Source organism: Chrysochloris asiatica, unplaced genomic scaffold (assembly GCF_000296735.1).
Source record: "Chrysochloris asiatica unplaced genomic scaffold, ChrAsi1.0 scaffold00282, whole genome shotgun sequence".
Taxonomy (NCBI): Eukaryota; Metazoa; Chordata; class Mammalia; order Afrosoricida; family Chrysochloridae; genus Chrysochloris; species Chrysochloris asiatica.
The window spans coordinates 1,366,532-1,391,938 of NW_006408800.1; the positions used below are offsets into that span (position 1 = coordinate 1,366,532).

General features: G+C 41.8%; 2 protein-coding genes across 3 annotated transcripts in view; both read right to left on the reverse strand.

Annotated features, from left to right (window-relative positions):
• TM2D3 (TM2 domain containing 3) overlaps positions 1-9,762 on the reverse strand; it is a 27,608-nt gene extending 17,846 nt beyond the window's left edge. The window contains exon 1 of the mRNA XM_006874528.1: positions 9,672-9,762. Within this exon, the coding sequence (XP_006874590.1) occupies positions 9,672-9,762 (91 nt within the window). The remainder of the gene's footprint in view (positions 1-9,671) is intronic.
• Positions 9,763-17,772: 8,010 nt separating this feature from the next.
• Positions 17,773-25,407, reverse strand: part of TARSL2 (threonyl-tRNA synthetase-like 2) — a 130,292-nt gene continuing 122,657 nt past the window's right edge. For both annotated transcript variants that reach the window (XM_006874530.1, XM_006874529.1), the window contains 3 exons: positions 22,257-22,329; positions 21,320-21,434; positions 17,773-17,921 (listed from right to left, as the gene is read on the reverse strand). In XM_006874530.1, coding sequence (XP_006874592.1) covers positions 17,773-17,921; positions 21,320-21,434; positions 22,257-22,329 — 337 coding nt within the window. The remainder of the gene's footprint in view (positions 17,922-21,319; positions 21,435-22,256; positions 22,330-25,407) is intronic.

Genomic DNA, 25,407 nt, shown 5'->3' on the forward strand with positions numbered 1-25,407 from the left:
CTGGTAGTTTCGAACTGTTGGCCTTAAGGTTCGCAGCCCGATTCGTAACCATTATGCTATCAAAGCTCCTTAGCCATTGTTGTTGTTGTTAAATACCATGGAGTAGGTTCCAACTCATAGTGACCCTGCACAGGGTTTCCAAGGCTGTAAATCTTTACGGCCACAAAACGCCTCATCTTTCTCCTGCAGAACCGCTGGAAGTTTCAAACTGCTGACCTTGAGGTTAGCAGCCCGATTCGTAACCACTACACTACCAGAGCACCTTAGCCATTAGACAGATGCAAATCAAAACAACAATGCGATATCATCTCACACCAGCAAAAGCAGCAAAGATCAAAAAATGTAGAGGGCAATAAATGCTAGAGAGGGTGCGGAGAGACTGGGAAGCTCCTGCACTGCTGGTGGGACTGCAAAATGGTCCAACAACTCTGGAAAGCAATATGACGTTTCCTCAGAAGGTTGGAAATAGAAATATCTTATGATCCAGCAATTCCTCTACTTAGTATTTACCCACAAGAAATATGAGCCATAACACAAGTAGATATATGCACACCAATGTTCATAGCAGCAATATTCACAATAGCAAAAAGACAGAGACAGCCTAAGTGCCCATTAATTGAAAAATGGATAAATAAACTGTGTTATATACACACAATAGAATATTATGCTATCTTGAAGAAAAACAAGGAAGCTGCAAGCTACAGCATAACCTGGATGAACCTTGAGGACATTGTTGTTGTCAAGTGCCATCAAGTTAGTTCCAAACCATGGTGGTGGTGTCGGTTCCGACTCATAGCGACCCTGTACAGGGTTTCTGAGGCTGTAAATCTTTACAGGAGCAGAAAGCCTCCTCTTTCTCCTGTGGAACAACTGTTAAGTTTTGAACTGCTGACCTTGCAGTTTGCAGCCCAATTCATAATCACTACACTACCATGCTGAGTGAAATTGGTGTTTTTGTTGTAAAGTACCATCGAGTCAATTCTGACCCATAGTGACCCTGTAAGGGTTTCCGAGGAGCAGCTGGTGAGCTTGAACTGCCAACCTTGCAGTTCAAACGGCTTTGCAGTCTGATGCATTAACCAACAGCACCACACCAGGATGCCTGAGTGAAATTAGTCAGTCTCAATAGGAGAAATACTGCATAGGACCACTACTGTAAAAAACTATGAAAAAGAACCCATACTGAAAGAGGTAGAAAAAAAATTCTTTGCTGGTTCCTGGAATGTGTGGGGTGGGGTGAGGGGAGGGAGGGGAAGGTGAAGCACAGGGTAGGGAACAGAAACAGGAAGGATTAGGTGCTGGGGGCGGGGGTGAAATACACAAGAAAGGGGAGGGGGAATGGAAGAACAAGGCAGATGGGAGAACAGTTAGGCAGGTTTGCATGGGCTAAGTGGGACAGAGGTAAATAATGATGTATGCACAACCTTAGAACAAAAGAGCTCTGGGATACAGGGAAGGAGACATGGTTCGAATGGGTAAAAGAGGGAAAATAATGTTAAGATGCTTGGCTGTCTTTTGAATCTTGGTTTCCCTTGCATACCATAATAAAATAGACAACTGAGGGGGAGAGAAAGGAATAGCCAGAAACATCACCATAAAGCTTGTAAAGTCCATCTTCAGCCTATAACTGACTGCTGTTGCTGTTAAGTGCCATTGAGTCAATTCTGACCCATAGCAACCCTGTACAGGGTTTCCAAGGAGCAGCTGGTGAGCTTGAGCCACTGACCTTGCAGTTCAAACGACTTTGCAGTCTGACTCATTAGACCACAGCACCACACCGGGACTGGAATACCTAAAATGGGGCGACAACTTGCCCAGTGAAGGAGGCTTCCTGTGAAGCCTTTGCATTGCATAAGACCATAGGTGGAATCCTGAACCCCATTCAGAATCTTCTGAGGTGGGAAATCTCCAATTGAAAGGTCAAGCAGACCAGCCTAGATGGCTAGAAGAACAGAAGATACTTCTTGAAAGAAAGACAAGCAAGAAAAATAAAAAGTAATAACGGCAATCCAACTGACAAGAACAAGCAAGTTGCTCACCCAGGAGACATCAAGACAAGTGGTCAGGTCCCCTCAGGGCAAACCCCCTTCCAAGACTAAGAGTCAAGGGGAATACACGAGCAGACATGTGGTCTGACTTGTGACCAATAAGGGGAAGTAAGGGAAAAACAGCAATGAAGCTGAGCGTTAAGCCCACCCACGTTCAATAGACTCCTGCGAACCGGGTTTAGACCTGGTTTGCCAGCAGTATGGCAAGACCTCGGGACTCGTGAGCCCAGACACAGTGACATAGCCACAGAGGACTAGAGTGGAAAGTGAAGCATCCAGCTGATAAGAAGTGAGGGCATATACACAAGAACACCCATACTTGCAGATAATACCCACTTGACCTGGCTTCAATGACTGGATGATCAGAACTCAACAAAAAGAAGAAAGAAGAGAAAAGGAGAGTAATCTGATACAATTTGAAGAACTTGACCTACACCTATGGATGCAGTAGTTCAAAAGAGGGAACAAATCTTTACAGTGAGGATTATTTCCAACCCCTCGGTACACAGGGTAGACAGGGATGGGCAACTTAGACATTAGCTACCCAAAGTGGGGGAGGGTTACAAAGGCAAGAAGTGACTGGTTTATAAGCTTTCAAGACGGAGCCTAGATCCAGAGGGTGTGGGAGAAAATAGAATCTCCACTGAGTGGTATCTAATCTGTCTGGGTGGGGTTGATGAAAGGAGATGGGGATAAGACTCTTGTGGAACAATAGTGAATAATTGCTATCAGGGCTGACTCTGAGGGTTGGAAATGTAAAGGTAGATGTTTTTGTAGCAAAAGGAGGGGAGTGGTTGACTTTGCAGTCCAGGAGAAGAGGTCCCTGGGACCATCAAGGGAGAAGAAAAGAGGGTGGGACCCTACCCAGAGAAGCAGTGATGCCAGAGATGGAGGCAGAGAAAATGACATGGAGAGATGGAGCAGCTGGGGATTCTAGACCCAGAGAGGGAGAGGGGCTGTGTGTTAACGATCGAGGGGCAGGCTTTCAGGGTGTACCCTTTGGCTGTTTAATGATGCATGGAGGGGATTCTAACCACGGCAATGAAATGATATACGATAGAGCTAATGTTCTCCCATGTAAACTATCACATAATTCACAATAAAAACTTAAAAAAAAAGAATTGATGGAAAGATTTCACAATGAAATCTTTCAACAAACTGATGCAGCACTGGAGGTGCTCACTCATCTATGCCAAGAAATAGTGGAAGACTTGGGCAACCAATTGGAAGAGATCCATATTTGTGCCCATTCCAAAGAAGGGTGATGAAATAGAATGCTGAAATCATTGAATAGTATTGTTAATATCATATGCAAGTAAAATTATGCTTAATTTAAAAATGATTACAGCAATACATCGGCAAGGAGCTGCCAGAATCTGAAGCCAAATTTAAAAAAGGACCTGGAATGAGGAATATTACTGCTGACATTAGATGGACCTTGACTGAAAGCAGAGAATACCAGAAAAATGATTACTGTACTTTATTGATTATGCAGAGACATTTGACTGTTTGGGTCATAATCTCTCTGTATAACATTGCAGAGAATGGGTATTCTGGAACACTGAATTGTGCTCATGAAGAATCTGTACGTAGACTAAGAGGCAGTCATTTGAACAGAACAAGGGGACAATAAATGATTTAAAATCAGGAAAGGTGTGTGCCTGGGTTGTATGCTTTTGCCATATTTATTCAATCTGTATGCTGAGCAATGAATCTGAGAAGCTGGATTATATGAAGAAGTGACATCAGGATTGGAGAAAGACGAAGTAACAACTTGCAATATACAGATGGTACAACCTTGCTTGCTCAAAGCGAAGAGAACTTGAAATAGTTATTGTTAAAGCTCAAAGACTTCAACAACATATATATATAAGTCAGAACCAACTAGACAGAACTTAACAACAACATACATATATATGTTGTTGTTGTGTGCCATGGAGTCGGTTCTACCTCATAGCAACCCTGCATAGGGTTTCTGAAGCTGTAAATCTTTCTGGGAGCAGAATGCCTCATTTTTCTCCCACAGAACAGCTGGTAGTTTTGAACTATTGACCATAAGATTAGCAGCCCGACTCGTAACCACTAAGCTACCAGAGCTCCTCTGATTAATAGTGACCCTGTATATAGGGTTTCTGAGGAGCAGCTGGTGGATTTGAACTGCCAAGCTTGCGGTCCAATGCTTATCCTACAGCGCCACACCAGAACTCCACAGACACCCTCTGTTGTTGTTGTTACGTGCCATCGAGTCGGTACCGACCCATAGCAACCTTATGCACAGCACAAGGAAACAATGCCCAATCCTGGGCCAACCTCACTACTGTTGCCACCCTCTAATTATGAATAAATCAGGTGTGGTGCTGTGGGATAAACCACTGGACCGTAAGGCCAGTTTGAACCACAAGGTTGGCAGTTCAAACTCACCAGTTGCTCCTTGAAACCCCTATATAGGGTTGCTCTGAGTCGGAACCACCTTGACAGCATTTACCAACAACAGTTCCTGGTATGGTGCTATAGGGTCAGCACTGGGATGAAAGGTCAGTTTGAAGTGCAAGGTCAGTGGTTCAAACTCACTAGTCATTCCTTGGAAACCCTACACAGAGTTGCTATGAGTGGAAACCAACTCAACAGCACTTAACAACAACATTCCTGGTGTGGAGCTGTAATATCAGCACTGGACTGTTAACCACAAGGTTGGTGGTTTAAACCCACCAGTTGCTCCTTGGAAACCCTATACAGGGTGACTATGAGCCAGAAGTAATTTGATAGCGCATAACAACAACAACTTTGGATGTTACTGAGCGACCACATTGAAAATACCATGGACAGCCAAAAAAAAAACAAATCTGTATTGTAAGACATACATCCAAAATTCTCCTTACAAGACAGCATGGTGAGACTTTGTCTCACAAACTATGGGCATGTTATCAGGAGTGACCAGTCTCTGGAAAAGGACATCGTGCTTAGTAGAGGGTCAGCAAAAAAAGAGCAAGACTCAATGAGATTGTTGATACACTGGCTACAGTAATGGCTCAAGCATAACAACAATTGTGAGAATGACGCAGGGCTGGGCAGGGGTCCATGTTGTTGTCACTGGGCTCACTATGAGTTATAACTGACTAAACAGCATCTCACAACAGTAGCAGCAACTTTGGAAACACTTTGTCATCATTCCACATTGTGGAATAACATTCTAGTATACTTTGGTACCAAGATTTTCACTAGCAAAATTCAAAACAATTGCTTTTATATTAATAACCTGCGCAGAGGGTTGCAATATTTTCCTTGTCAACCTATCCAAGTGTATGATAGTTTTCATCAGTTAAAAAAAGATCAAAATTGCAAGGATTCTTAAGATGAAGTGGGACTTTCACAAACATCCAAGAGTCATTTTAAACTCAAGTATACTGCTGTCTCTTAGACTTTCTTACATCCAAATAAAAATTTCAAAGCTACCTCTGCCAGTTTCAATTAATTAAAACAGTGGAAATATGGAGTGAAGAAACTAAGGGTGAAATTAAAGAAACAAATTAATGCCTATTTAAAATGGGAGCTCTGGTAGCGTAGTGGTTACGAATCGGGCTGCGAACCTAAAGGTCAGCAGTTCAAAACTACCAGCCGCTCCGCAGGAGAAAGATGAGGCTTTCTACTCCCGTAAGGATTTACACCCTCGGAAACCCTGTACAGGGTCGCTATGGGTCGGAACCGACTCGACGGCACGTAACAACAACAACAACTTAAAGTTACCTACTCCTCACTTCCCCACAGTTAGGTTCTAAAGACCAGATTGTTATGCAAAAATGGAGGATGACCACAATAGGTCATAAAATGGAAGAGGAGCACAACATCACATAACTGACAACCCACTGAGAATGATGGCCCAGCCAAGCTCACAGGTGGCCTTAACCATCACAGCCTGAGATAGTCAAAACACAAGGAGTCAGTGTATTTTAAGGGAGCCCTGGTAGTGCCATGGACAAAGAGCTAAGCAGCTAACTACCAGGTCAGTACTTCTAATCTACCAGTCGATCCAAGATAGAAAAATGAGGCTTTCTGCCCCTGTAAAGATTTACAGCCTCAGAAACCCTACACAGGGTCACTATGAGTTGGAACCGACTCAGCGGCACAAAACCACCACTGAAGTGTATTTTAAATGGGTCATCTTGATGACCCAGTGTATGAAAAACTACCAAAATAAAATCCCAAGACCAGGAAATGAAAATGCCCAATTCCAAAATGCGACATTTCAAAGAACTCAGCAGGACTTGCCTGTAACTGGCACCTCCTCTTGTCTATCAAGGGAAAGTTCCCAGTTGCTGGAATCCTGCTGTGGTGCTGTAGGATAGCGCTAGACCGAAAGGTAGATTTGAACCGCAAGATCAGTGGTTCAAAGTCACCAGCTGCTTCTCAGAAACCTTATACAAGGAGGGTCGCTAAGAGTGGGAATCAGCACTTAACAACAGAGACAAAATTTATAGTTGAGCAACTTTTCTTTGTCTTTTATAAGATCAAAACACCCATTCTTGAAAATGGAATTTTCAGACGCGACTGTTATCTATTACAAAACTAATAAATATAAACTTGTCTTTACCTTGACATTTCTGACACTATGTAATGAACTGAACTGTGTCCCCAGGACACATGTCCATTTGAATGGTTGGTGATTCTCAGTAGTTCGGCAGTTAGTGATTATCTCCCATGATATGATTTGATATGATAAACCAATAAAAGGATTAAGAATGGGTCTGTAGTTGTTATTGTTAAGTGCTGTGTGAATTCGGTGCAACTAACAGCAACCCTAAGGAGCTCTGGTAGCGTAGTGGTTATGAATCGGGCTGCGAACCTTAAGGTCAGTAGTTCAAAACTACCAGCCGCTCCGCAGGAGAAAGATGAGGCTTTCTACTCCCGTAAAGATTTACACCCTCAGAAACCCTGTACAGGGTCGCTATGGGTCGGAACCGACTCGACGGCACTTAACAACAACAACAGCAACCCTGTATAGGGTTTCTGAGTAGTTGGTGGGGTTGAACCGTTGACCTAGTGGTTAGCAGTCAAGTAGAATTTTTAGTCATCTAAATGGAGTCCTGGTGTGGCATTGTGGGTTAATATGTTGTACTGCAAAGTCGATTTGAACAACCGGGTTGGCGGTTCATGCTCACCAGCCACTCCTTGGAAACCCTACACAGGTTTGCTATGGGTTGTAACCAACTCAGTGGCACTTAACAGCAACAACAAATGGAATTTAGTCCTAGTGTGGCACTGTGAGTTAATGCGCTGAACTGCAAGGTTGCTTTGAACCTTAAGGTCAGTGGTTCCGTGGTTCAAGATCGCCAGCCACACCTAGGAAACCCTATACAGGGTCACTATGAGCCAATGGCACTTACCAACAAATGGAATTTTTAGATGGATGCGATACACCACCCTTAATCTTGTCATCACCCTGATCTTGTAAGGGAGAGTTCCAGGAGTGTGGCATGCAACACTTTTTGTCTTATAAGAGATTAAAGGAAAGAGGAGTCATCAGTGAAGGGTGGCCTATTGTTGTTAAGCGCAGTTGAGTAGGTTCTGACTCAATTTCCCATACACTGAGTCATTGGAATTACCCATTTAAAATACACCTAGCTGGTGGTTGTATGCCACTAAGTCAGTTCTGAATCACAGCCACCCTATAGAGGATTCCCAAGGAGCAGCTGGTGAGTTTGAAACGCCAGCTTGGCAGTTCGAAGCGACCTTAGGTCAAGTGTTTATCCTACAGCGCCACACTGAGACCTATTACTGCAAAAGACAAGCTGGGAGTGGAGTGAGCCCCCGCAATGTGAAGTTCCTAGATCCAGGGAAAGACTGGTGCCAAACACATGGAGATTTCCACCGAATGGCTGGTCCATTGATGCTAAAAGGAGGCAAGGACCTTTCCAGAGCCAGTGCTTTGGATTTGGACGACTAGCCTCCCAAAGTGTAAGAGAATAAGTGTATTTGTTAAAGCTATCACTTGTGGTGTTTCTGTAATAGCAGCACTAAACAAGGATGCCACGCAGACATGTGGGGAGTGCTAGCATTCTGTCCAGCTCCGCTCAAGCATCAGTGATTAAACTCTTTTTTGCCTCTTCACTTGGTGTGGCTGAATAGGGTTTGTATTGCAGCAGGTACAACCCCACATGCAGGTAACAAACCTACAAGATACTGTCATGTATTCTGTCACCTTACTATTGTCTGAAGGAGCTCTGGTAGCGTGGTGGTTATGAATTGGGCTGTGAATCGCAAGGTCAGCAGTTCCAAACTACCAGCGGTTCCGTGGGAGAAAGATGAGGCTTTCTGCTCCCATAAAGATTTACAGCCTCGGAAACCCTGTGCAGGATCACTATGAGTCAGAACCTACTCCAGGGCACATAACAACAACAATTGTCTGAGCTTGGGCATTTAGAATCACAAAGCTGAAATGACTTCAGAGGGTCTGGCATCAACTTAAGAGATAAGCAAACTGAAGTGAGTAACAGCTCAAGGCTCCAGTAGCATAACCAGACCTCTGCTCTGAGCCTTAAGGTCTCTCTCTGGTAGTGGTTACAAGTCAGGCTGCCAACCTCAAAGTCAGCAGTTTGAAACTACCAGTGGCTCCGTAGGAGAAAGATGAGGTGATCTGCTCCCCTAAAGATTTACAGACTCAGAAATCCTATACAGGGTCGCTATGAGTCAGGACTGATTCCACGGCACACCAACGTTCATTTCACACAGCCTTGGCGGAGCATTTAATACACAACACTGGGAAGAGGGTTCAAGAAGTAGAAGAGTTTTGAGTGGAAAGAACCTCGGGTTCAAAGTTATCTTGATGGATGAACTTGATAAAATGATCGAAGTATAAAATAAGGAGATGGAAATTAAGATTGTAGGACTGCAAAAAGAAATGAGGCAGGAAAGTCAAAAAGAACTTAACAAGAACGTCTGCAGAAACATGTGCATCCGCCCTAACTTTTTACGCAATCTAAAATAGATGATATATTCAAAAATGGAAACTAATTTTGCATACTAAAAGAAATTTTATTTTAAAAAGAGAGAGACCACTAGATATAAATATGCACATTTACTGGAATAATAAATGTCTAGTACCTGCTGCCCTGGGCACTTCTGTGAATGTGCGTGTTGGACCCGGGTCCTTTATTGACTGAGCCAGCGGCTGCGAGTGCTCTAGATGTAAGGATTTAAGGACAGGACAGTTAGAGAAACACGTTATCCGCGCTTATGAAGACTTTGATTGGTGTGCTTAGCACGCAGGGTCTGGCTACACTGGGCCAGGGTCACTCGTGAAAACCTCCCGCTTTGACAGGTCGTAAACTAAATGGCGCAACGCCAGCGGGGTCAACAATTTCCATCTGGGCAACTAGGGAACAAAGGGTGTTATCTGGTTCCGCTCCGCTTCCCCGGCAGATCCCCAAGCACTAGATGCCCCGCTCCAGGCCTTCGCGGAGTCGGCGGCAACTCCGGCGTCTCGGAGCCGAGAGGCGGCCTCACACACCACGGCCCGGCCGCGCAGCCCTCGGTCCGCAAGCCCAGCCAGGACGCCTCCCGCAGCTCCTGGGGTCCCTTCCGCCACTCAGCCTACGCCCTGATGTGGAGCCCCGCTCTTGCACTCACCACCGCCCGACAAGATGTAGAGCTGGGAAAAGAAGAGTAAGACACGAGAGAAGCGGCAGAACGCCCGGAGCTGACCTGCCGCAGCCGCCATCTTACCGGCGCGAGCACTTCCGGGACCGCCCGGCGGGGCTCCGCCCACAGACCGCGGGGCTGGCGCTCCGAGGCCCTGGCTTGCCTCGAAGTTGCAGTCTGGCTGCTTACCTCCAACCTGGCCAGGAAGACGTTATGTCTAGGAACTGGGTAATCTTGGGCCTCTGGGACCCTGTGAGTCCTCCCTTCCCAAATGCCCATTACCCCCTTTGACTAGAGATGTACACCTATCCTTCCCTTGCTTGTGTTTAGGTACCATCCAGCGATTCCAACTCATAGCTGCCCAATGTAGAACAGAACACTGTACGGTCATACGCCATCCTCACAAATGTTAACTTTGAGTCCAACAACTGTGCCAATCCGTCTCTTTGAGGGTCTTTCCTTTTTTCGCTGACCCTCCACTTTACAGAGCATGATATCCTTTTCCAGGGACTGCTCCCTCCTGGCATGTCCAGAGGACATGAGACACTTTTGGAAGTCCTTGCCTCTAAAGAGCCTTCAAACCTCACTTCTTCTAACACAGATTTGTTTCTTTTTCTGGCAGTCCACGATACATTTCATATTCTTTGCCAACAGTATAATTCAAAGGCATCGGTTCTATCTTTTGCATGTATATGAGGTAATTGAAAACACCATGACCTGAGTCAGGTCCACCTTAGTCCTCAAAATGACATTTTTGCTCTTTAACAGTTTAAAGAGGTATTGTGCAGCAGATTTGCTCACTGCAATACATCGTTTCATTTCTTGAGTGCTGCTTTCATGAGTGTTGATGGTAGATCCAAACAAAATGGAAGTCTTTGACTCCTTCAGTCTTTTCTCCATTAATCATGATGATATTTATTGGTTCAGTTATGAAGACCTTTGTTTTCTTTACCTTGAGGCACAATCCATACTGAAGACTGTAATCTATGATCTTCGGCATTAAGTATTTTAAGTCCTCTTCATTTTCGGCAAGCAAGATTATATCATCGGCATATGACAGGCTGTTAATGGGTCTTCCTCCAATCCAGATGCCACATTCTTCTTTATATAGCCCAGCTTCTTGGATTATTTGCTCAGCGTACCAATTGATTAAGTATGATGCAAGAATACAACCGTGGCACACACCTTTCCTACTTTTAAGCCATTTAGTGCCCTCTTGTTCTGTTTGAACAACTGCCTGTTGGTCTATGTACAAGTTCTTCATGAGCACAATTAAGTGTTCCGGAATACTCATACTTCGCAATGTTGTCTATAATTTATTATGAGCCACACAGCTGAAGTCATTGCATAGTCAATGAAGCACAGATCAACTTCTTTGTGTATTTTCTGCTTTCAGCCAAGATCCATCTGATGTCAACAGTGATATCACTTGTTTAATGTCTTTATCTGAATCTGGCTTGAACCTCTGGCAATGTACTGTTGCAGCCGTTTTTAAATTAGCTCGAGCAAGACTTTCCTTGTATGTAATATGAATGATGTTGTCCAATGATTTCTACAACCCATTGGGTCATCTCTCTTTGAAATGGCCACAAGTATGGATCTCTCCCAATCACGTGACCAGGTCTGTCTTCCATTATTTCTTGGCATAGATGAGTGAGTTTCTCCAGTACTGCATCAATTTGTTGAAAGATTTCTATTTGTATTCCATCAGTTCCCAGAGGCTTGTTCTTTGCCGATGCCTTCAGTGCACCTCAGACTTCTTCCTTCAGTACCATCAACTCTTAATCATATGCTACCTCTTGAAATGGTTGAACATGGCCCATTTTTTTTTGACGCAATGACTCTGTGTATTCCTTACATCCTCCTTTTTTTTTTTCCCTTCTAAATATTCTTTATTTTGTTGTTGTTGAGAATATACATAGCAAAGCACATAGCAATTCAACAGTTTCTGTATGTATAATTTCGGGACATTGATTACATTCTTCAAATTGTACAGTCATTCTTACCTTCTTCTGAATTCTTTCTCCACCATTAACATGAACTCCCTGCCCTCCACCCTCATGCAAGGTTCCTTTGCAATCTTTCAAGTTGTTGTTGTCAATTTGATCCCATACAGATCATACTTAAAAGAGCATCATTCTTCTTTTTTAAAGTTTTTATTGTGAATTGAGTGAAAGTGTACAGGGCAGATCATCAGTTTTACATTCAATAAATCATATATACTTTGTTTCATTACAATGGTTATAATCCCCTCCATGTACCGTCAGTTAACAGTATTTCTCTCTATTCATTTTAGCTCTTTTTTAAAAAACACTCAGGCATATATAATAATTTACACCACCAAAGGGCACATTCTGAAAGTCTGCCTCCTGGCCACCAGCTCTCAGTCCCACTCTTTCCACGAATCTAGAGTCCCCAGCTACTCCGTCTCTCCATGTCCTCATCTCTGCCTCTGTCTTTAGCATCACTGCTTCTCTGGATAGAGTCCCTCATTCTGCTTGTGCTCTTTTCCCTTGATGGTCCTAGGGTCCTCTGTTTCTGGACTGTAAGATTAAGTGTGCCCCCATTTATGTTACAAAATTTCTACCTTTACAATTGTGACAGTCGCAATTAGTCAGATAACAATTACTCACTATTGAATCATAAGAATCTTATCCCCATCTCTTTTCACCAGACTCATCTAGACAAGATGAAAACTATTCAGTGGGGACTCTATCTTCTGCCACACACTGAAAGAGCATCATTCTTAAGGCAGATCTTTATTTACTAGTTAACTTACAGTAGTTTTCCAAAGACTTCAGGAGATATTTCAGGGCAATAGTTTCATGGGTTTACCCAGACCCCTTGGATCCATGAAGTTTGGAGTCTAAGAGAATTTGACATTCTGTTTATTTTCCCTCTTTTAATCAGGATTCTTGTATGGAATCTTTGATCCAAATGTTCAGTAGTGGTAGCTGGGCACCATCTAGTTCTGGTCTCATGGCCAGGGGCAGCTGTTTATGGAGCAATTAGCCACACATTTCATATCCTCCACCTACCCCTGACTCTCCTTCCCTCTTGTTCCAGGTGAATGAAGATCAAGTGTTGTGCTTTGGATGAGGAATTAAAAGCTTTTAACACCTCAGGCCCTATGTAGGGAACTAGAAGGTAGAACAGAAGCACTAACCATGTTTATCAGACTAATTACCTGGGTCCCATGAAACCATGACCTTCAAGCTCCAAATCAAGGATCTCAAATCCCATGAGCTGTTTGGGTGAACAAAAGCAGCCTCAGCAGCTACTCTCACTTTTATTGTTGTTGTAAATATAGGTTGCACAACTTTTGCCAATTCAATTTTTTTGCTGTGTATATCTTATTATAGCAAGTACAGTAATCGACTGTGCATCCCTACCCTTAATCAGGCACTTTCCCGTCACAGTTAGCCCCTCTTTTCCAACACCCTCCCTGCTGCCCTTGGTAACTACTAGTAAACTTTGGTCTCTCTATATTTGCCTTTTCTTGTATTTTTAGATAAGTGAGGTCCTACTGTGATTGGCTTATTGCATTCAGTATAATATCTTCAAGATCCATCCATACTGTATAAGATTTCATTTTTCCTACTGACAGAATAGTAAGTATTCCACTGTATATATGTATTTACAGGGCAGATCATCAGTTTTACACTCAACAAATCATATTTTGTTTCATTACAGTAATTACAATCCCCTCTATACACCCTCAGTTAACAGTATTTATTTACCTCTTTTTAAGGATCTATGGTAGTGTGGTGGTTACGAGCCGGGCTGCTAAACTCAAGGTCAGCAGTTTGAACCTACCTGCTGTTCCGCGGGAGAAAGATGAGGCGTTCTGCTCCCGTAAAGATTTACAGCCTATTTTTGGTGGCCAATGTCTAACTTGCCCATCTCTATGAACCCAGTGGTCCCAAAGGGCAAGCTTGATCCTTAACATGAATAATCCTTCCATTTCATTTGCAATTTTGAGCAACTCCATTCATATGCAAAGGTCTTGTTCATCAAATTGTGACAATCAAACTTCTTTATCTTCAGCTGGTCAGGTTCTGATTTACATCTTTTGAGGCTTTCTGCATTATTCAGAATTTTATACATAGAATCCTTTAATATTTCAAACTGAAGCTTGAATTTTTTCTTCAGTTCTTTCAGCTTCAGAAATGCTGTCTTCTTCCCTTTTGGTTTTCTAACTCCAGGTCTTTGCACATTTTATTACAATGCTTTGTCTTCTCAAGTTGCCCTTTGAAATATTCTGTCCAGCTCTTTTGTTTCATTTCTTTCATATGCTTTCGCATCTCTACACTGGATGGACATTTAGCAAGTTTCAGAGTCTCTTCTGACATTCATTTTGGTCTTTTCCATCTTTCTTGCTTTCTTAATGATCTTTTGCTTTCTTCCTATATGATGTTCTTGATGTCATCCCACAACTCTTCTGGTCTTCGGTTATTAATATCAAATGCATAAGATCTGTTCTTGACATTATCTTTAAATTCAGGTGAAATATGTTCAAGGAGCTCTGGTAGCATAGTGGTTACAAATCAGGCTGCAAACCATAAAGTCAGCAGTTTGAAACTACCAGCTGTTCCGTGGGAAAAAGATGAGGCTTTCTGCTCCCGTAAAGATATACAGCCTCGGAAACCCTGTACAGGGTCGCTATGAGTCAGAACCGACTCCATGGCACATAACAACTACAACAACAAATGTTCTAGGTCCAATTTTGGCTCTCATGGACTTTCCATTTTTTTCAGCTTTAGTCTGAACTTGCATATGAGCAATTGATGGTCTTATTCCACAATCTGTTCCTGGCCTTGTTTGGCTGATGATACGGAACTTTTTCACCATCTCTTCCCACGGATGTAGTCAATTTGATTCCCATGTATGCCATCCGGTGAGGTCCATGGGTATAGTCGTCTTTTATGTTGTTTAAAGAAGATATTGCAATGAATAAGTCCTTTGTCTTTACAGAATTCTATCATGCGATATCCAGCATCATTTCTATCACTAAGGCTGTATTTTCCAATGAATGATTCTCCCTTTTTGCTTCCAACCTTTGCATCTGAATTACCAGTAATTTTCAATACAGCTTTATTGGATGCTTGATCAATTTCAGACAGGAGTTCATAAAAATTTTCAATTTCATCATCACTGACTTCAGTGGTTGGTGAGTAAATTTGAATAATAGTAGTATTAACTGGTCTTCCTTGTTGGTGTATGGATATTATCCTATCACAGACAACATTATACTTCAAGAGAGATCTTGATATGACCTTTTGAATAATCAATGTGATGCCATTCCTCTTCAATTTGTCATTCCCTTCATAATAAACCATATGATTGTAAGATTCAAAATGGCCAGTACCTGCCCATATCAGCCTAGGATATCAGTCTTTATGTGTTCCATTTCATTTTGACAACTTCCAATTTTCCTAGGCTCGTATCTCATACATTCCATGTTCTGAGTATTAATGGATGTTTACAATTCTTTCTCATTTTGAGTTGTGCTCCATCATGTTTATAGCTGTTTCTCCTCATTTTGGATTGAAGGTCTCAAAAGCTTTACTCCATTTGCATCACCACGGTCAGCTGTATTTGAGGAGGCAGTTCTTCCCCAGTTGTATTTTGAGTGCCTTCTATCCTGAGGGGCTCATCTTCTGACACTCTGTCTGACAGTATTCTGGTGCTCTTCATCATATTTCAACGTTCAGTATTCTGGTGCTGACAGTGTTCCACTGCTGTTCATAAGATTTTCGGTGGGTAAACATTCAGAAGTAGTCTGTCTTCTCCTTCTTCCTCGTCTGTCTTTGTCTGGAAGCACAGCTGAAATCTGTCCACCGTGGGTGACCCTGCTGGTGGCATAGCTTCCATCATCACACAATACATAAACCACCACAGAGAAACAAGTGGTGGATGAGAACTGCTAGAGGCCAGGATTGTTACCAAGGCTCCCCAGTTCACTCTGGAAGCAACAGAAAGCTGAGGTGGACATATATGGGAAGTGGACCACCATTTTTATTTCTCCGGCTTTACTCTTATGTTCTAGATAAGAATGGCACTATATGTAGCATATAGTACATTGTGAAGATTCTGATGACATTATCACACTCTGGTAGTGTAGTGGTTACGAATCGGGCTGCGAACCTTAAGGTCAGCAGTTCGAAACTACCAGCCGCTCGGCGGGAGAAAGTTGAGGCTTTCTACTCCCGTAAAGATTTACACCCTCGGAAACCCTGTACAGGGTCGCTATGGGTCGGAACCGAATCGATGGCACTTAACAACAATCTCATACTTTATAGATGAAACAGACACAGAGCGGTTAATGGGCCAAATACAAGGCAGGAAGCCACCCACAGTGTGACTGGGGCGAGGTGCAGGGCCCACTCCCCTGATCAAAGGACTAGCGCTGAAGAAAGCCCAACAAGCATCTCTGTAGCTTGCCTTTGGCTTCAGGATGGCACACTGGGTAACTCCTGAAAAACAGGTATTACTTCATGAAAGACCCTCAAACAATGGGAGAGGCAGGCCATTAAGACAGACAGCAAATTTCAAGGCATGGAAGGACTGGGACAAGAGCCCTATGAGGCTTGGCTTCCAAGCATGGGCTTCTCTCTGAAGAAGGCCAGCCTTAGGGAGGGGGAGCTGTACCCCACACTGGCAGGTGCCTTAAGGGTTCTTATTTCCATCAAAGTGTGTGCTGTTGATGTTTCTCTCTTTCCATCTACCTGCCACAAGGTTTCTAGCTCCCTCACCAGCCCTGTTCCATGAATGAAAAAAAGTACACAAAATAAACAAATATTTACTTAAAAGATTGTATTTCACAATTTGTACCATATAGTTCTATACAGCTTTGAGATATAATATTGTTTTGTTTACTAATAATTTCATTGTGCACTTCCCTCAGGAAGCCATAAATTATAGTGTGTTGAGGAGAGAGTATGTCTTAAGTTTATTTTGAATTTCACAGCATATAGGCAAATAGATGGCTAGGCTTCGTCTCTCATACTTTGGACACATTGTCCGGAGAGACCAGTCACTGGAGAAGGATGTTATGCTGGGTAAGGTGGAGGGTCAAAGAAAAAGAGGAAGACCCCCAACGAGATGGATCAGCCAGGTGACATCATTGATGGCATCAAGTGTGGCGGCGGTAGTGAGGTTGGCCCAGGATCGGACATTGTTTCGTTCTGCTGTGCATGGGGTCACTATGAGTCGGTTCCAACTAGATGGCACCTGACAACAACAACAACTTCTTAACTGGTAGCTAAATTCTGTATTGGCATAGAGTAATTTTAATTAAGGTATTCTTCTTCCTCACAGGTAAAATCTGAATTTAATTCATGGAATATCAATCCACCAAAAAAAGTAACTTAAGTCTATGTGAGCAGTTTATTGTGGTATAAACCCAGAGCCAAATAATTGGACACACTGTGTGATACATTTTATTTGGGAATTAATTTTTTTCTAAAGACCAACAAGGCTAACTTAAGTGTTAGAATCATTAAAATGCAACATTTAACCTACAATGTAAACAACAATATATGCCACAACACTGAGCTTCTTTAGTATTCAGAATCCTTTTTCAGTAATCCAATATTCTGTACTAGCTTCCTTTGTAGTTGTTGATTAGTTAAAACAAAGTAAGTAATAATTGCAATTTGGGGATAAAGTGTGAGCTTTTGTAAAACCATAAAAATACCTGAAATATAATGTTATTAGAATGTAATTTTTTACTTTTATATTCAAAGAATTTTACAAATCTTTATTTGAAGCCTATCTTTTGAAAAATCATAACTATTAGCAATAATATCTCATAATTTCCACTTCCTAATATTTATCCCTTTCACTGGCAACATTTTCCATTTAAATCTCTTAAGGCATTGATTACTTGAAAGTGTACCAAGCTTGTTCTCATTCTTAGCGCACATTAGTGAATTAAACAATTGGTTCATATCAACTACTTTCTCACTGTGTCCATCAAGTGAGCCTAAAGTTCTTAGAAGATGTACTAACAGGTTACATGATGAAGAAAAATGCATTTTTAAGGGACACAATGAGGTTATACAGAAACAAGTAAAAAGAAGGGACTTTAAAAGTCTTCCTCCACGTTCAGTGCACGGGAATTCTTGAGATGCTTCAGTTTATCCATGGCAGAAGTTACTGAAATCTCTCCATGGATTTTATTATCTCTTGTTCGAACATTTACAGCATGATTTGTTTTTTCCTTTTCTCCAACCACTGTAGAGAAAGAAGGGAAATCAACATTTTAAATGAGCAGTTTCACAGTAAAACCAACAGTCATATGACACTTGCATCTTACTGAGTTTTTCTTCAGAATTAATACCAAATATCAATTGAATGACCATTAAGCTAATCCTCTGTAACTTTCTTGGGAAAAGGGATGCCATCTAAGCCCATCTCTCAGTTGTCCACTTAAAAGGACCGCCATTGTGGTCTTGGGGCATAAATAGGAGCTGCTGGGTGGTCCCATAGTATGGCACTGTGCTGGTAACTGCAAGGTGGGCGGTTTAGACCCCCCAACCACTCCTCAGAAACACTACACAGAGTGGCTATGAGTTGGAACTGACTCAACAGCACTTAAGAGCAACATTCTCTTCCAAGGAGTCCACCTGGGGGTGCCAGTGTTAAGTGTTAGACTGACAACCTGGCAGGTTTGCGGTTTGAACCCACTAGCCTTCTGTGGGAGAAAGATGTGGCAGTCTACTTACTGCCATAAAGTTTGCAGACTAGTGAATTATTTAGTGTCTCTTCTACCTATAGTCTTTGTAAACTCCAACCACCTGACTTTCTCCTGACAGGTCTGGGGAAGAGAAGGTGGGGTTAGGGTTAGGGAAGATGCTTATGGGTTATATGATTTACTTGTGGGCGATTGTTAACAGGATTGTGATTGTAAACACTTAAAAAGCTAATGATTCACTCTAGTCATAATAAAAAGTTTTAAAAAAAAATCTAATCAGAGGATTGGCCAATGCTACCATCCTGCTGGGTTTAAAATGAACCAACTAAGAAGTTGGAGGTGAGGTCTCACTGCTATCTATGAAATGAATCCAGGAGTGAAGAACATCCACTGGACCAGAGATCCCTGCACATTGAACCTCCTCGACCCAGGGACAGAAAGCTGTGACTCTGGAGTAGGGGCGGAGGAGCAGCAGCAGCAGAACCAAGAATCAGAGCAGGAGACAGAGCGGTGAGTTTCCCAGTCCAAAGAGCAACTGATGTTGAGTGACTCTGGGCAGGCTTGTAGAGTCGAGTGTCTCTAGGCACTTAATTAAGGGGCCTAGGTTTGCTGACCCACGAAGCTAGAGCCAAGTGCCTCCAGACCAAGGCTATGGTGGAGTGGAGTGTGCTGTGGGCAATTGTCAGCAGCCCTAAAAGAGCTTTATAACATCGGCTGGGCAGAGAGAGGCTTGCCTATGGGCATGGCTAAGGAGAGATGTCCTGACTGGAGCAGCTGTGCCCAGAGAATTTTCTGAGCCTGAAATGTCAACTTCTCTAATAAAGCCCATAACTGTGAGAATGGGGTCTGAGTTCTGAGTTCAGTTGAGGCAAGAAGACTGTGGGAGGAATGGTTGGGGTCATATTTCTTACAGCCTCGCAAACCAAATGGCTTCCATTCAGCCCTAAAAGGTTGCTATAAGTTGGAATCAACTAGATAACAATGTTTTTTATTGTGTTTTGTTTTGAAATTATCTTGTAAAGTCCCTGAGTGGTACAAATGGTTAATGCACTTGATTGTGAACTCTAAGGCTGGAAGTCTGAATCCACCCAGAGACATCTCAGAACAAAGGCTTGGTGATACACTGAGCCTAGTTCTATTCTGACTCCCCTGGTACTTGATGAGTCAAGGGCTGGAAGGCTAACCAAAGTTTTCTGGAATGTGGGCAAAAAGTTTGTTCTCTCCAGTGACCAATGAGGAGCCCTGGTGACACAGTGGCTAAGTGCTCAACCTCCAACTGAAATGTTGTTGGTTAGAACCCACCAGTTGCTCCACAGAAAAGACCAATCTGCTTCCTTAAAGATTGCTGTTCTTGTTCAAGTGCCATAGAGTCAGTTCCAACTCATAGCAACCCTGTATATGGTTTCCAAGGAGCAGCTGGTGGGTTTAAACAGCCGACCTCATGGCTAGCAGTCCAATGCTTACCCTACAGTGCCATCCCAGGACTCCTCAAAGATTATTGTTTATGTTGTTAAGTGCCATCTAGTCGGTTCAAACTTACAGAGACCCTCCCTGTAGAGGGTTTCTGAAGAGCAGCTGGTGAGCTTGAAACAACGACCTTGCGGTTCAAATCAACCTTGCAGTCCAGCACATTAACCCACAGCACCACACCCTTACAGCTTGTTGTTACTGTTAGGTGCCATCGAGTTGGTACCGATTCATAGCAACCCTATGCACAACAGAACAAAACACTGCCCTTAGGGCAGGCAGTTCTACTCTGACCTATAGGACCAGTATGAGGTGGAATTGACAGGACTGCAATGGGCTGCTCCGTGAACCTCAGAGTGAGATGATGCGGGAATCTGCAGCCCTGCTTCTTGCCATGTGGAAGAAAGAAATTGGCCAGCAGATAAGGGGAATAAAGTATATAAAAGAAGCATTAAAACACACACACATACACACACACAGGAGAAACAGGGGGCAGAAACAGTCCTGGTAAAGACTGAGCTGCTCTTTTAATGGCTTCTTGTTGTTTTTAACTCCGCCAGCCATTATACCTGAGAGGAGTCCTGTTATGGCGCTGTAGGATAAACACTGGGCTGCTAAGTAAGTGCAAGGTTGGTGGTTCAAACCCACTGGCTGCTCCGGGGAAACCCTATACAAGGTTACTATGAGTTGGAACTGATTCAACGACACTTTAACAAAAACTCAAACTCCATTATATGAGATAGTACTTCAATACCATGTAAATAAGTTATATCTCTGTTTACGCTCATTTGAGACTCTGTTCCTTACTATAAGGAGTCTGATATGACCACCACAATATCTCCTACAAAGTCAATCATTGATGACAAAATTACTGATGAGCATAACTATATACATATTTAATTAGCCTTCTACAGAAAGAAATCTCTCCATTTATAGAAAACAGAAATACCACATCCAACATCAGTTATCCTGAGTTCTGAATCATCTTGAGATTCTGCATTGTTTATCACTGTTAAATTATTATCCTTATTCCCCAAGAAGACTTTGTTTTCTCACCTTAATTTTCTTCTTTTGCTCATTTTAAATTTGGAACCTTTTCCATTTATTCCAAAGATTTAATTCCAAAGATTTCTAATATATCACACACACAAAAAGGGGAAAGTATTTCAGAGCTGATTCTGGCTAAACCATGAGAAGTATACTTTGACTGATGAGATACTATTCTTTAATATTATATGTACTATACAGTAGGATATATGTGAAACTTTTTCACTTTAAAAATATAAAATAAATGAGTTCTCAGGAACAGCTAACGAAACCACATCATACTCTTTATTGGTGTATAAATATTAAAATTGTGATAACTAGGGAGTCTTATAATAGTCCTTTTTATTAGCATTTTGAAATTATGGTAAAAATAAACACACACAAAAACAGTCATTTTGAAAAATATTGTAAAAACTTAAATTACCCAAGATAAAATTATACTGAGCCAGCTGTGCATTTCGTATTTTCTTATTTAGTGTACAACTAAGATCTAAATCGACATCGGCCATAAATCCTTCTTCAAAAAATTCACTGGATACCTAGAAAAAAAGGAAACAGTTGTCACTACACTCTTGGTCTTAGCCAGTTTCCAGGATAACGCCAATGTCCCTGGCCTCCCTGTGTTCACACTCCATGTGCTTCCCTGGTTCTCTTCACCTTGGAGCAGAGTTGTTCTGTGTGACCAATATAAAAGGTTCTGTAGAAATGCGGGTGTGTCGCTTCTGAGATGAAGTTATAAGACTTGCAGCTTTTGTCTCTCTCACAGATCATTTACTCTGGGGGAAACCAGCTGCCAAGTTGTGAAGCTATTTCAGCCAACTACAGAGATGCCCATGTGCTGAGGAACTGAGGTGTCTGAGCAACAGCAGTGAGGAAGTAAGGCCTGCTGAAAATGGCACAAGTCCTAAGTGTCTGCAGACCTGGCCCAAAGCTTGACCGACCCTCAGGAGAGACCTTGAGCCATAGTCAACCAGCTCAGCTGTGTCCAGGTTCCTGACTCACAAAATTTGTGAGATAATAAATGCTTGTTGTTTCAAGCTACTAATTTTGCAGTAATTTGTTATGTGACATAAGGTAATAAAGCAGTCTTCCTAATGTAGCATGTGGAAAAGAATGTTTAAATGAGATTTTTTAAACAACCAATTTTTCAAAAACATTAGCAGACAATAGCTTTAAGATCAGATATCTAGCCATTCGAGTCAGACTTAAGGTATTACTCCCAATTACTGAATACACAGATTGTTAAATTATGTGTGTATTATGTGCCAGTTATGCAGTATATGAATGATACTTTAAGTCTATCTCTACAGAATAGAAACCAAGATCATCAAGCACTGTACTGTAAATATCTCTGTATTTACCTGGAGTGCATATTTTTCACAAGTTGGCCCCACTGGGATGACCATTATTTGACGAGGAGACAGCCAGAAAGGCCTGAAAAATACATAAAATATGTATTTTCAAAATCTAATAATGACCATTTATTATACAATTAAAAAATAAAGTTTTTTTTTTTTTTTTTTTAAGACAAAGGCTTCACAAGACAGCAGTTTCAGTAGAATGATAGGGAAGACAATCAAACTATATTGAAAGATAAAATACAGTAGGGTAAATAAAGGGGGAATTTTCAAATTTTCATTGGAAAAGGGAGGGGAAATGGGTTGGCAGATAGATGGAAGGACTAAACATGCACTTAGCGTACAAACCAGTATTTGCAGTCCTGACCAGTCATCTCAGAGAAATGGAAACTCAACACAAAACAAGGCTACAAATATTCCTAGCCGCTTTATTTGCAATAGTCAAAAAACTAGAAACATCCCAAATGTCCTTCAACAGGTGACTGGTTTAACAAAGTTGTCATTTAAAAATAAATACATAAACATATACATTCCCTGGACTACTAATGAGCAATAAAAAAGGAACCATTCATATATATCTTAGATGAAACTCAAGGGAATTCTGTGAGGTGAAAAAACACAACCTCAAAAGGCTGGACACTGTAGGACTCCTTTCATGTAATGTTTTTGAAACGACAACTTGAAGATGGAGAGAGTATCAGTGATAGCTAGGAGTTAGGGATGAGGAGGAGGTAGGGATATGTGGCAATAAAAGGACAGCATGAGGGATCCTTATAGGATCCTTGTATCATTCAGGTATCTTGAGTGGTGCCTACACCAATCTATAAATGCATAAAAATGAGCACATGTAAAGCTGGTAAAAGTTGAATAGGGCTGGTGGATTATATTTCCCAGTTGTGATACTTTCCGGTGTAGTTGTTGTTCCGACTCACAGTGACTCTGTATAGGGTTTCCAAGAAGTGGCTGGTGAACTTGAATCACAAACCTTGCAGTTCAAACAGACCTTGCTGTCCACTGCATTAACCCGCAGCGCCACACCAGGACTCTGATACTTTATGAGGGGATGTACAAAATCTCATAGAAAAAGGAATCGAAAGTCAATGGAATTTTTCCATGAACCTTTTGAAGCCTCCTCATATACAGTTTTATAAAATGTGACCACTGGGAAAAGTGGATGAATAGTATGCTGTATCTCTCTGTATTGTCTTACAACTGCATGTGAATCTATAATTATCACGTAAAAAGCATTTAACTAGAAATAAAGAAGGAAGATGGGTATACGCAATGTTTGCAATAGAAAATGTTTGCCTTTTTTTACATCACAATGAGTATTTAGTTTGACGCTGGAAGGAAATGCAATGAGGACTATTACTAGATGGCACTTCATGAATGTATGTATTTATATATTTATTCTTAAATTACAAAAGCAGCATAAGAAATGTTATAAAAACATTCTGTATAAAAATGAGAACTAAATGCTTCTTTCTGAGCTCTGTCTTTACTCCGCCACCTAGTCTACTCCCCCTAGAAGATCACATTTTAAAATTTCTCTTTTTCGTTCTTTGGGAAATTTCTACCCTAAGCCTGAAAGGTGTCTGAACTGATTTATTGACTGAGAAGAGTATGCATTAACTCCTTGCAATGACAGATGGCCCATTTAGTGTAGTTCACCATCTCGTCACTCACTCCAGCTTCATTGTTACTGCTTTCACCACTACTACTTCACTGGGACAAGTCCCAACCATGTGTCATCTATATTATTGCCAATTTTTAAATAGTGTGGATTAACTTGAAAGATAAAAATGCACTGAGCTCATACCTACAAAGCTACACATTCATAACTATGCTTTTGGCTTATCCATAATTTTTTGCCCCTAAATTTTATTTATTTTAATGTTGCTGATAATATACACAGTAAAACGAATACCAATCCAAGTTTCTATATGAACCACTGAGTGACTTGACTACATTCTTCCAGTTGTGCCAGCATTCTCACTGGGCTTTTCTGAGTTGCTCCTCCCTTGTTAACATAAACACATTACCCTCTAAGGTTCTTGTCTGATCTTTCAAGTTGCTTTGGTCAACTTGATCTCATTTAGATAGCTCTTCAATGAGCATAATGATCAAGGCAGATCTGTTTTTCTAGTTAACTTAAAACTATTTTGGTTTGAGGTTTAACCATGTTCTCAGGGCAATAATTTCTGGGGCTCATCTACCCTCCAAGTCTCCAGAAAGTCTAGAGTCCATGAAAATTTGAAAGTTTGTTCTGCATTTTCTCCTCTTTGATGAAGTTTTTTCCATGGAATCTTTAATGAGAATACCCAGTATTGGTAACTGGGCACCATCCACTTCTCTGGTTTCAGGGCTAAGGAAGCAGTTATTCATGGAGACAATTAGCCACATTCCATTCTCTTCTTACTCCTGTTTCTCCTTCTTGCTCCAGGTGAAAAAGACACCAATTTCTGTACCTTGGATCACTGTTTGCAAGCCCCAGGTACTACACAACAAACTGGCCGGTACAACATAAGCACTAAATACATTCTGAGGCCAATTATCTTGGATGGCCTATAAAACCATATCCCTAAATCTCCAAACCAATGAACCAAATCTTCTGAGCTATTTAGTTGTACATAAGCAGCCTCAGCAAGGAGCTCTGGCAGCGTAGTGGTTACGAATTGGGCTGTGAGCCGCAAGGTCAGCAGTTCGAAACTACCAGCTGCTCCGCGGGAGAAAGATGAGGCGTTCTGCTCCTGTAAAGATTAACAGCCTCGGAAACCCTGTTCAGGGTCGCTATGAGTCGGAACCGACTCCACGACACATAACAACAACAACAAGCAGCCTCAGCAGCTAATGTGGTGTTAGGTGATTACTGTAAATGTATCTGTTACACAATTGTTGCCAGTTCAACTTGTTACAGATGTACGACTTAATGACAGCAATTCCAGTAACTGGATAATCAATGAGATAGTCTCATCACCCAAAATCAATGAGATAGTCTCATCACCATTAGGCCCCTTTTCCCACTTTCCCTCCTGGCCTTAGTAACCACGAATAAACTTTGTTCTCTATACAACTGCCTTTGCGTCTCTTTTTTGTATGAGGTCATATAACATTTTTCCTTTTGTGACTGACTTATTTTGCTTAGTGTAATGTC